Source organism: Pithys albifrons, chromosome 6, assembly GCF_047495875.1.
Source record: "Pithys albifrons albifrons isolate INPA30051 chromosome 6, PitAlb_v1, whole genome shotgun sequence".
In the NCBI taxonomy this organism is placed as follows: Eukaryota; Metazoa; Chordata; class Aves; order Passeriformes; family Thamnophilidae; genus Pithys; species Pithys albifrons.
The window spans coordinates 16,273,727-16,286,187 of record NC_092463.1 but is presented as its reverse complement, the minus strand read 5'-3'; the positions used below and the strand labels follow the sequence as shown (position 1 = coordinate 16,286,187).

At 39.8% G+C, this 12,461-nt stretch overlaps 1 protein-coding gene across 4 annotated transcripts in view; it reads left to right on the top strand.

The window, feature by feature from the left end:
• Positions 1–12,461, top strand: part of UNC79 (unc-79 homolog, NALCN channel complex subunit) — a 105,642-nt gene that overhangs the window by 25,513 nt on the left and 67,668 nt on the right. For all 4 annotated transcript variants that reach the window (XM_071557624.1, XM_071557626.1, XM_071557623.1 and 1 more), the window contains 9 exons: positions 900–1,129; positions 1,453–1,624; positions 3,702–3,932; positions 5,690–5,880; positions 6,588–6,711; positions 8,370–8,510; positions 9,795–10,016; positions 10,599–10,826; positions 12,130–12,271. In XM_071557624.1, the coding sequence (XP_071413725.1) occupies positions 900–1,129; positions 1,453–1,624; positions 3,702–3,932; positions 5,690–5,880; positions 6,588–6,711; positions 8,370–8,510; positions 9,795–10,016; positions 10,599–10,826; positions 12,130–12,271 (1,681 nt within the window). The remainder of the gene's footprint in view (positions 1–899; positions 1,130–1,452; positions 1,625–3,701; positions 3,933–5,689; positions 5,881–6,587; positions 6,712–8,369; positions 8,511–9,794; positions 10,017–10,598; positions 10,827–12,129; positions 12,272–12,461) is intronic.

Genomic DNA, 12,461 nt, shown 5'->3' with positions numbered 1-12,461 from the left:
GGGAATGATTCAGCAGCAAGGTTTTTTTTTGTTAAAGCTGACGATGTTTGATTTGAATTGTAGGTTTTAGTTGAAGTGGCAATTAGTAAAGCAATTCAGTTATGCAGTTGAGCTCAGTTTGTACTCTATAAGTACTTATGAAGAGGATAGAGCAAGATTTGAATTTTAAATCTAAGTGTTTATATATATATATCTTCCTATCTTATCGAAGCCTTGGAATAATACTAAACTGGACAAAAATCATGCTGTACAATGTATATTTTTAAACGTCTTCAGTGCTTGGCTCTATAAAGATGCTGACAAAAAGAATCTGCTTGCAATACTTATCAGCTAATGTGTTTAATAACACTTTAATAGCAAGGAATACAGTGCATAACAGGCTAGTGCTCATGTAGTAAAGAAAGCTTTTATGTTAGACTGATTCCCAAGTGGCAAAAATGAAGATAATACCTGTTTCAGAGGCTTGATTAGTTACCTATGATAAGGCAGATCCTTACACGGCATAAATTGTGGCATGGCTGCCACCATTTTCTTGCACTCATAAGGATCTGCTTGTTGCTGCTTGTAATTTAAAAGACATTCTGAAGCATAAGCAGGTGTTAATTTTAGAGATTGATCCAAGCCAGAAGATTGAAGTTGATGACTTAAATATCAGTTTGGTCTGCTCTGAAGGAAGAGCAATCAGGACATTTAAGTCCAGCCTCAGTATTTAGTCCTGAGTTTATCTTTTTGGAAGGTCAGTGATACTTGACATCAGGAGTTTACACACAGTTTTGCTTATATGTACTGATTCTGGAAATTACCAACACTTGAGCCAGTCCCCAGTGCTGACTTTCATCCCTGTTTTCAGTTCCATTTCCTGATACCTGTGGCCTGATAAAATCCTGTTTGTTTTTCAGAACTGTAGTTCCCATGTCAGAAGAGCTGTTGTCACGTGCTTCTCAGCGGGCTGCTGTGGCCGCCATGGCAACAGGCCAGTGCGCTATTGCAAAAGGTGCCACTCCAACCACCACAGCAGTGAAGTTGGGGCAGCCGCAGAAACCCACCTGTATCAGACCTCACCACCCCCTATCAACACCCGGGAGTGTGGGGCAGAGGAACTTGTGTGCACAGTGGAAGCTGTGATCAGGTAATATGGCAGCTTATGAGGGAGGCATCAGTGTGAAAAGGAGACGAGGGTTTCATGTCAATATTGCCTGCAGATCTTGTGCACGTGCATTTTAGCTTCACCACGCTAAGTTCAGAACAGGATGCTGAACTGTTGCTTTGTCAGAGAATGGACCAGCTGTGAGTGCTGTCCTGAAAAGGAAGTCAGCTTTGAATCGTAGAATTTGATGTTATTCTGTTACTGTTCCGAGGAAAGTGATGACATTGAATGCCTTAACTTCTTGATTAGATATCTGTATCCAGTGCAGGATGGCTGTATTCACTGACCACAAGCTTGTTTTATAGCTTGCTGAAGGAAGCAGAGTTTCATGCTGAGCAGAGGGAGCATGAACTGAACCGCAGGAGACAGATGGGGCTCTCCTCTTCCCATCACTCCCTGGACAACACAGACTTTGATAATAAAGATGATGACAAGCATGATCAACGCCTCCTGAGTCAGTTTGGAATATGGTTCTTGGTGAGAAATTCTTGCTTCCTTCTCTCTCTCTTCATCGTTCACTCTCCTTTACTTTCTGAAGCCTCAGTTTTATCTCATTTAATTTTTTTCCCCCACTTCTTGGCCTTGGTTGGAGTTTTTCTGATTTGTAAGCAAAAAGTTGTTCTGTGAAGCTGTCAGACTTGGAGATTTTTTAACTAGTTTGAGTGGAGCTGTTGACTGCCTCTGTGTAGAGTGTAGAACAGAATTATTCACTCTCAGTTTTATAATTGACTTGCTATGTGCTATCAGCTTCTGCTCACAAGTGCCCCTTGCTGAGTGTCATTATTTTAACTTCAAAAGGCAATGCCCTAAAAATCTATTTTTCACCTTCAGCTTTCAGCATCACTTTCTGGAGGCACAGCTTTCTCTCTTACCTCCGAGAGGCTGGAGGAGTTTTAATGGGCTGCTATTTCCTCCTGCATTTCAATTGGTCCGTTTGGATCAGTCAGTGTACTCCAGCTGACTCACCTGCTGTGGGCTGACAGAACGAAGCCCCGCTGTTTCTACCCCTCACAGGAGCTGGCAGAGATTATTCCAAAATAGCAGAACTGCTGCTGTCCAGTTCATTAGCTGGCCAGGCTGCAGCCTGATACATCCTCAAAAATTGCATTCTGCAATTCCCCTTAAGGATAATTCTCCTTCTCAGGCTGTTTCCAGTTCACTTTGAACTTTCAGTCTCTCTCTTCAGCCCCCCAGTGACAGGTGGGGAATAGCAGGACCCTCATCTGTTTTCTAAACAGAGACAGGAACTCTGGATGCTGGGGTGGTAGGTGTGGAATTCTACAGTGCCAACAAAGCTGCTCTGCATTTTCAAGTGACTATACGAATGAACTTTATATTCTGCTGACATGTTGTGGCTTTTGTTGCTTAATGTGGTTTTAGATTTAAAGGTTTTTATTATTCTCACCTTTTTTTTATTGGGCCATAGTCATACATTCCATTTGAAGTGATGCTTTATAAAGACTGAAGGCCTACATTTCTATAAGTAGTACTGAAATGAGAGCAGGAAAGGCTTTGTTAACTGTACATCTGTATTGTTACCCTGTACACTGGTACAATTCTTGACACTCAGCATGTACCTTTCTGCGATAGGGAGAAAGAACTTGCCGACTCCATTCTATTCTTATAAAATCTCTTACCTCTCTGTAGTGGGTATTGGCAGAGACGACAAGTTGTGAGAAGTCATACGTTGCTGTTTTCTTTCATAAAATGAATATCTTTCATCTAGAAACTGGACAGGGCTCAAGAGTTCCTATTAAAAAGGTTGCCAGCTCATGCTGCGTTTGAGTTAATGCTCAACTAAGACAAGTGCAAGGAAGCAAACACCTTAAATGTAACCTGCAGTGAAGCAGAACAATGAAGACTGTACTTTGAATTGGCAAGGGTGTTTGTAGCTGCCTCATCCCAAGAAAAATCATGGAGGAAAAATGTTTGTAAGATGGGTTCATGTGTTCTCTTGGGAAGCAGTGCTGTCATCTCTTTCCATAGATGTGACAGGAATGTTTTTCCCTCGTTCACTTGCTGCAAGGCAGCAGTCACCAGCTTCAGGTTACCAAGTGCTGAGAGTACAGCTTTCGCTAGGAAGTGGCAACAAGTAGCTGATAGGTGCTTCTAAAATCTCCTGTCATCTGTTATTTTCCATTTTTTGCATTCACTGCAGCAGCCTGACTTCAAGCTTTATCCCCTGTACCCAGAAGACACCAAGAGCAAAAATAGCAGGTAATTAAGGGCTTAGCAATGTGCTGGTCTGTCAGCTGGGGTAGAGACTTGGCCTCAGATTTAGGACAGTTTTGCAGTCCAGACATCATTTTAGAAAGAAGTTGGAGAAGAGGAGAAGCATATTAATTATGTAGGAATTTCTGAGGACTTGAAACTCATATTCACACTCCAAGTGAGGACAAAAAATCAGAACTGGAATATTTTTGCAAAGTAAAGATCACTTATTATATGAAGTAGACATCTTTTGGAATTTTTGACATTCTTGGATTCATTCATCATTTTATCATGTATATTTTATATATTTATATATATTTGCATTTGTGTTTCTCTTTTACAGGTAAGCCTTTGCACTCCCAGTGAGAATACACCGACAGAGAGTTTAGCAAGGCTGGTTAGCATGGTATTTCAGTGGTTTCACTCTACAGCTTACATGATGGATGATGAAGTTGGTAGCCTGGTTGAAAAGCTCAAACCTCAGTTTGTTACTAAATGGTTGAAGACTGTCTGTGATGTCCGATTTGATGTCATGGTTATGTGCCTCCTTCCTAAACCCATGGAGTTTGCCAGGGTAAGAATGATTTATCTGAACATTTCTTTATTTGCCACAGAGTTTAAGATCTTAAGTAAAAACACCTTTCCTTTCCCAACTCTGTCAAGGCAAAGAAATCTCAGTGGTAAAGGAAGTAGTGGAGTTCAGGAATTTTTCCTCTTCACAGCATCTTTAGTTTTACTGTATTAGAAAGAGACATTATTTACACTAATGTAAGGACAGGTTGGAAGAACATTATAGGTGTTGAAAAATACTGTACATTTTTGATAGCTGCACCTTTTCATTAAGCTGCTGAAGTACCCAAACTTGTCTTTAGTAAAATGTATCATTTGCCTACTCTCAGATATAAGCCTGTACTTTAATAATGTCTGTCTGTTCTTTGCATTCTTTATTTCTGCTGCTGTGAATTAGGATTTATGAAATCACACAATTATAACAGAGGGAGCTCTGGGCATACTGATGCCCTCTAGTTTCAGACACCTAATTTAAGTGACACAGTTAAAGCCCAGTCTGACATGGTTTACCTTGTTGCTGGTGAAGAGAAAGAGACTTACCTGGAAGGTTGTCCGGGGTGCCTAAGTACAACCATTGGTAGAATGTCTTCTAGAAAGAGCCATTCTTTCTCTCTGTTAATTATGAAGCAAAACTCTCCACTTAAACATGCTTTTCTAAGACACTTATTTTGTGACCCTCACATGTAAAATGCCCAGAAGACATGTTGAATTTGTTTCCTAAAAGTAAGACTAGACTAGGAAGGGCCATAAACACTTGATGTGTTGTATTACATCATCAGGCATGAATATTTGTGGATTTCTCATGACCTAATGAACAGCATTGGCTGTAGACAGACCAGCATATGTTTGTGTCTTATTCTGAACCATCACTCTGAAAATATACCTGACTGTGGGAAGTTTGGAGGGCAGCTGAGGGAATTTAAGAGGTAGATGGATGCTTTGACTGTTAGAAACTGAAAAAAAGAGATCAGAGCTTTCAGTCTTTTGGGGAAAGGAAGGACTGAATCTCATTCTGTAATGTCTTATGGATTTCTTTTCTTGGATCCATCCACTCTTTTGAACTTTGTTACCTCACTGCAGTACTTAAGACTAGACTGACAATTTGCCAGATTTCCAAGGCTTCACTAGAACATGGAGACAAATAGCCATGAAATTAGTTGTGATGAATGAAGAAAAATAGTTTGTTGGCCGAGATTGCCAGTAGTTTCTGCCAAAACAGCAGGCATCTCTAGAGCCGTTAGTCAGGAACAGCAGACGTGAGCTGAGGTCAATTAGAATAATTAATGTCTCTACACCAATTACTTACATGCTTAAAAGTATACTTTTTGGCTTCCATCACTTAGAACATTTCCTCAATAAACCCCTAAACAAATGCCCATGAAAGACCACGTGGTACAGACACAATTTTTCAAAGTAAAGACCCATCACTGTAACAAGTTGCAGAGAACAAATAATTGACAGTGCAAGTTTAATCAAGTAAATTTGTCCCTTTCTGAGAACTGTAAACAGTGATACACTGCATCACGGCCTGGAAGTGAGTGAACTTTTAAGACTTTGACAGTGCTTTTGTGTGCTGTGAGTTAAGTGAGAGGAAAAAACAATTCAACTCCCATGGCTGAATTCTGAATTCTGCCTTGAAGGCACTAAGGATCACCCCCTACAATTTCCTGGGTGAAACACACTGAACAAATTTATGCTGCTGGGCAAGTTACCGGGACTAGAAATGCTGTTCCTCAGTGTAATTCTTGGAAATACCCACAGGTTGGTGGATACTGGGACAAATCGTGTAGTGCTGTAACCCAATTAAAAGAAGGGCTCAATCGAATCCTTTGCTTGATTCCATACAATGTGATAAACCAGTCAGTGTGGGAATGTATCATGCCAGAATGGTTGGAAGCTATAAGGACAGAAGTGCCTGACAATCAACTGAAAGAGTTCCGGGAAGTGCTGAGGTATGTAGCATATGTTGGAATCACTCTGTTGTTGCGTATGTTAATTGTTGAGGCTTGTAGCATGATAAGATAGTGACAACATATAAAAATGCCTATATGTGCCCTAGACAGTAGTGAGTGAATGCTTATGATTTGTTTTTATAACTTATATTTAGACAAAAGCACTTAAGCTTTGGGAAAGTCTTCTTTTATGGCTCCTGATATCCTCAAATCTATATCAAGAGCCAACTACATGAATGCTTCCTTCCTGTGAGCAAATCACATTTTCAGTGGCTTCCTGCAACATGTTGGAAGAAGCATCTTTCTCCTGTCCAGTTGATGAGAAATGGTAGAGATTAGTAGAGCTGGGACTTTTAATTGATGAAAAGGCTCTGAAAGTGACTGTAAGTTCGTATCTCTATGTATTGCTGTAAACATTCCTTAGTGTAAGCATGGAATAGTGGGCTACTGGTGAGATAAGGAGTTTTCCAATTTTTACGTTGGATATTGGAAAAGATACTGCTGTCAAATGTAACTGGGCATATGAGATGTGATGTAAATTCATGAGGTCATTACCTTTTACAGTCAGGACAGGTGGTATCAGCAACCTAGCAACCCCATGAAGGGTGAGAATGCAAGTAATATTAGCTTTCTACCAGTTTTCTGTTACATCTCACAGTATATACCATGGTAACTCAATGAGGCTATATTTTTGTTCTACTTTTCAGCAAAATGTTTGACACTGAACTTTGTCCTCTCCCTTTCTCCATGGAGGAGATGTTTGGCTTTATTAGCTGTCGATTCACGGGGTATCCATCCTCTGTGCAAGAGCAGGCACTACTCTGGCTGCATGTGAGTGTTCTCTCTTGATGAGTCATGCTGGAAGAGTTTTTAATTTTGAAGAAGAAAAGAAAAAGGAGAGTAAAACAAAAGAAACCACTTTTCCAAAGTTCATGCAATCCTTCTGTTCTTTGCTTATTTCCCATGTATGAATGGTTGGTAGAGGGACACTGAGAAACTTTATGTACTTAACCCATCATGAGCAATTATCTAGTTGACAGAGTAGTGATCTACCTGACAGGGTGGATGTCAGTCTGAGATTGGACTTGATGAACTTGGAGGTCTTTTCCAACCTAAATGCTTTTGTGATTCTGTAATAAAATGGATGGCTGGGAATTTCTTTTGATTTTGAATGTCAGTTGTGTCATTAGGGCCATTCAGCTGGCTGACAGCAGTAGTTTTTAGTCTCCACAGAATTTGTACCGTAGTTTCCAAAATTCATTCCAGACTCCTGAAACAGCTGTAGTTGTTCCTGCATATGAAGAGCTGAATTAGACTAGCTGTGTGCCATGGAACTTTCTGCTGCTTTGGTGCTTGTGTGCTATATTTGCCCACGAAGCTGGCCTTCACCTAATGTTCATATTCAAAACTGCAGGAATAATCATGTCAGCTGAGGGCAGTGAATTCAAAAAGGGTGTAACATTTTCCATGGCACCTTTGATTAACGCCTGTGCTTTTCATTATCACTTCTGCTGGGGGTTATTTTAATTAATCCTCTGCAAAGGCCAATTTACCTAATGACTGTAACAATTTTCAGATATACCGAGTTTTCAATTAACACATGATTTTTTTAGATTTTGCCTGACTTAATAACACTTAATGTGCAAATGAGCTTATATTTATCTGGATGTTGGTGACAAAATAGATTGTGAATATTCTCTCAGTGATTTCCAAATAACCCTACCATTACTATGGTGACACCTGTAGGCGACCATTCTGACTGGAATCTTAGGATAAATACAGGAATTCAGTTTTAACTAATAATAAAGAGAGTAAATAGTTATTCATTCAAGCATGGGTAATACTTCTGCTTTACAGAAATATTTTTGTGGAATAATCCTAGATTCATCAAATCATAGAATTGATTGGGTTGGAAAAGACCTCTGAGATCATCAAGTCCAACCCTTGGTCCAACTCCAGTGCCACTCAGTGCCATGACAATCTCAGTTTAAAAACCTCCAGGGATGGTGAATCCACCCCCTCTCTGGGCAGGCCATTCCAATGCCTGATTACTCTCTCTGTAAAGAATTTTTTTCTGATCTCCAACTTCAATTTCCCCTGGCAGAGCTTGAGCCCGTGCCCCCTTGTCCTATTGCTGAGTGCCTGGGAGAAGAGACCAACCCCACCTAGCTAGAACTTCCCTTCAGGTAGTTATAGACAGTGATGAGGTCACCTCTAAGCCTCCTTGTGTGTTTTTGTGCATAAAACTGATCTCAAGGTTTACCAAGTGGATGCCAACAAGTATTTTCAAAATACCTGATTTTTTTGCCTGTTTTCTTTTGCCTTGATTCTAACAGGAATGTAAGCTTGCACCTCACCTCACTGAATCCCAGAATTAAATACATGGAATTTGGTGAACTGAGGATCATTTTATAAAGGTGCTTCTAACAGAGCTGGTGTTTGTGATTAAACCTGAAACTCACACTTTTTTATTTATTGTCTTTCCTCAGGTGTTGTCTGAACTTGACATTGTTGTACCTCTTCAGTTACTAATCAGCATGTTTTCTGATGGAGTTAATTCTGTGAAAGAGTTAGCAAATCAAAGAAAATCGAGAGTCAGTGAACTGGCAGGAAATCTTGCAGCTCGGAGGGTAACTGTTATTTATCCTGCTTCTTTTTTTGCTTAGAACAGTCTTCCTAGTAGAATGCATGAAAAGAATTAAAAAGCTGTCTTTCAGTATGACAGCATTTGATTAGAAACACTGTAAATTTTGGAAAAGGATGAAAATTGACTTCACTTAATATCGCTCTATCACATGGTCAGTGTAAATATAATACAGGTAGGAACGTGGTATCTTTTCCAACCTTTTTTGTTCTTTGCATCTTCTATTAATAACCATCAACAACAACTTGTTATGGACAACTGATCCCCCAGAATAACCTTTTGTATTCTGGTATGAATTTGGTGGGCCCTGGTATGTTTTGGAAGGGTGACGGAGCAAAATTTATTTCTGTTTCCCTGAATTTTTTTTTTCACCCAAGACATGGGAAGTTTGTTTTGAAGTTGTCTGTCAAAGGCTTATGGTCTGGAAGGAAACATGTACAAGTCTGTAGGCAGTGCACATACTTGGTCTGATGTGACTAACTGCACAGTAATTTGGATGAAGTGCTTCAAGGACCTCAGGCAGCAGGTTGCTTGAAAGATCAGTTTCTTTTGGTTTAACTACAGTATCTAAGCAGTTGATGATTCCTTACATGTGGTCTGCCTGTCTTCTGATGTAGCTAGACCAGAATCACTGCTAAACTAAAGAGAAAGACAGACAAACTTACTGTCTGGTCTTTCAGACCATGCCTGGCCTGAAAACAGACCTCATATGTTGTCTGTGTACCTCCCTGCAACACCTACACCTTCTCAGGGTGTTTTAGATAGCCTGTTGTGGTGTGGGCAGACATACACATCTCAGTGCCATTTCATCTACTTCATTTCCAGCTACCTGTGTCCTTGGGACAACCTTAGTTAACACCATTGTTAGGAGATGGCCTCTTTATTAGCCTTCTGCTATTAAAGTCGGTGTCCATAGATCATGGAGCGGATCATTGTAACCTGATGGCTGCTTTACTGCCTGCACCAATTTTCTGTTTGGTTTATGATGTTGAAATTCCTCCTTAGTAGGAATAATAGAGATGGCCACTTAGCTAAAGAAAATATATATATCTGTGTGGAATATGATTCCTGTACTTCTATAATATTTTATCATTTAGCAGCATTAATCAGCATTAATTAGCAGCAGGATATGTATATTTTGCAAAAAAGCTACAGAAGGGGATAGTAAGGCTGTCATAGTTCTTGATATTTTTTGCATTTTTTTATAGAATAGGATTGCTTAAATGTCTAATAGTCATTTGGACATGTCAATTTTCTTTTATATTTTCAGGTAAGTGTTGCTTCTGACCCTGGGCGCAGAGTTCAGAGCAACATGTTGAGTCCTTACCCAAGCCCTTTCCAGAGCCCATTTCGGAGTCCAATACGTAGTCCTTTTCACAGCCCTTTCAAGAACTTTGGACACTCTAGTGGAAAAACAATTGATTTTGACTGTGAAGATGAAGAAATGAATCTTAATTGCTTCATTCTAATGTTTGATCTCATCTTGAAGCAGGTACTTGCAGAAGTAAAACACCCACATGAAAGACACACTGAAGTTCTGTAGTCACTTTTGGCTCTCCTTTGATCCTATGTTGATTCCCTTTCTGCTAAGGCACTGGCATGAAGTATAAGGCATTCACGATACAACTGTTACCTGCTTTTACCTCTATTGGAGTTATAGGTTCATGTTCAATGAAGAGAAGTTAGATACCTCCACATACAGATTAGATATTAACCTCATAATTGTGAAAGGAACTTCTCCTTGAGGATTTCTACAGCCTTAGAAGCAGAGGCTTGTTGATAGACCTAGATTAGATACATAGTTTGTGGATCGCTAAATCTGTACATTGTGAATCCAAGGGCAAGTGTTCTGGATAACTGTCTCCAGGTAAAATAATTGGATCCTATTCTTAGAATTTTCTGTTTATCTATTCAAGCTTGGGCCTCAACACCAGTGGCAATTTAAGCTTGTTAGAGTTTATCTCAAATTCTTCCCACTACTGTAATATAAAACTAGTAGAAATGTAGGAAGAGGCAGACAGGGCTTTGGCTTTTAAATAAATAATAAATCCATACTCCTTTCACTTTCTTTCAGATGGAACTCCAGGATGATGGTGTCACTTTGGGCTTAGAGAACAGCATTTCAAAAGATATACTATCCATCATAAACAATGTGTTCCAGGCCCCCTGGGGTGGTTCTCACACCTGCCATAAAGATGAAAAAGCTGTTGAATGTGGTCTCTGCCAGTCCAGCATTCTGTGTTACCAGCTGGGTTTTGAGCTGCTGGAACAGCTTGCTCCAAAGGAAGAAATCAGGCTTGTGGTAAGTGGAGAGAGGAAAGAGTCTGTAGTACTGGTGTGCTAAAACTCCTCTTCTTCATTGTTCTGGTTCCATTGTACTCCAGGGAGCAAAGCTGCACTGACCTTTGGCATGAAGGATTCGGGAGATTAAAACAAAATGCCATCAAACTGTAAAATTTAAGTTTGAATTGGTTCAAGGAAGTCACTCCTGTGATACTGTGTCTCAAATAAAATGGGAAAGAATTAGTTAATACTTAGTGCTTTTCATCTTCTTTTAAAGGTGAAGAGTGGATACTTTGAAATGGTTAATGATTTTGGGTGAATCAGTTGATGAGTGAGCAAGCCCTAGTTGGTGCTTGACCATTGGAAATGCTGAGCACTGTTGAAAAACTGAATGTATTTCAGGCTGAGTATCCAGCTTTATCAGATACAGATATGTACTCTCCAATAGCTAGTCATCATTAAAGTCCTCTTTAGCTTTGCAGAAGAACTAGAGCATTTCCTGTGGTGGTGATGGTGGTTTGCTGAATTTATGTTAAGCTGTGTGTCTATTATACATAACTGTTCCAACTGATAGTCGAGAAGACAGCATCATTCCTGTTATTCTGAGTGCTCATTTGCCATGGCATGTTAGTAGCAGATGTTTATTAGTATTTCTTTTTTCAGCGGAGGGCATAGTGATGCCTTTTTATGAGTAAAAGTTTCAGAATTTCATTTGGATGTGTATGCTAGCAGTAGGTATTCTGCATGTGGTATTCAGTAACTTGTGTGAGAAAAATCATTTCATGCCTGATCAGTACAGAGATTCTCATCCCAAAATTAGCAAGGAGTGCTGTCCTGGGTGCTGGGGCATGGTACCAGTTCTAGGATCCACCCTGCAATTTACGACTTGAATGTAACAACAGCAACCTTCAATCCTGAGCTCCTGGCCACTGGCAGAAGCAACTCCAGCCTAGTCCTTTTTTCAGTGTAAAAGTGATTCAAAGCCTGTGACTTTACAGTAGTGTAGAAGATGCCCTGCTCCTGTCTGTTACTCCTTTCAGGCAAGGATGACAAATTTGCTGAAACATTGGCTCTGTGATTGGATCCACCTCAACTCCAATATGAATATACAGTTTCTGTTAAATCCATGTCTGAAACATAATCTTTTTCTTGGTATGCATTTGCTGATGCGAAGTATTAGATATTCAGGTGATTTGAATCCACAAGTGTACATGGAACTAAACAATGCTTCATTTGAGCTGAGCTTATCACACCAAATGTAGCTTAAACAGCAGTATATGGATAACATCAAGAAATGAATTTAACCTATTATATTCTTAAAGGAGCCCACAGATAACCTCGAGGATAGTCTTCTGTATACTAGACCTGAGTTTATTATAGGAACTGAAGGAGAAGAGGAAGACAAGTCAGCACCAAAACATGGAGAAAACCCAGGAAATCATACAGAGACCACAGAAAATGCTGGTAGGTGGAGGATGAAGGTTATTTCAGTAAGGTTTAATAGAAATGCTTTAATCGTATGGAATAAAAGTTTCTGAAGCAGTCTTTCAAGTTCAACAATGCACAATCACTTTTTTATCATGCATTTAATTCTTTCAATAGGCAGTTAAATGCCTCCCTGACACCCAATCCCGTCAGACCTCAGAAGCTCAGC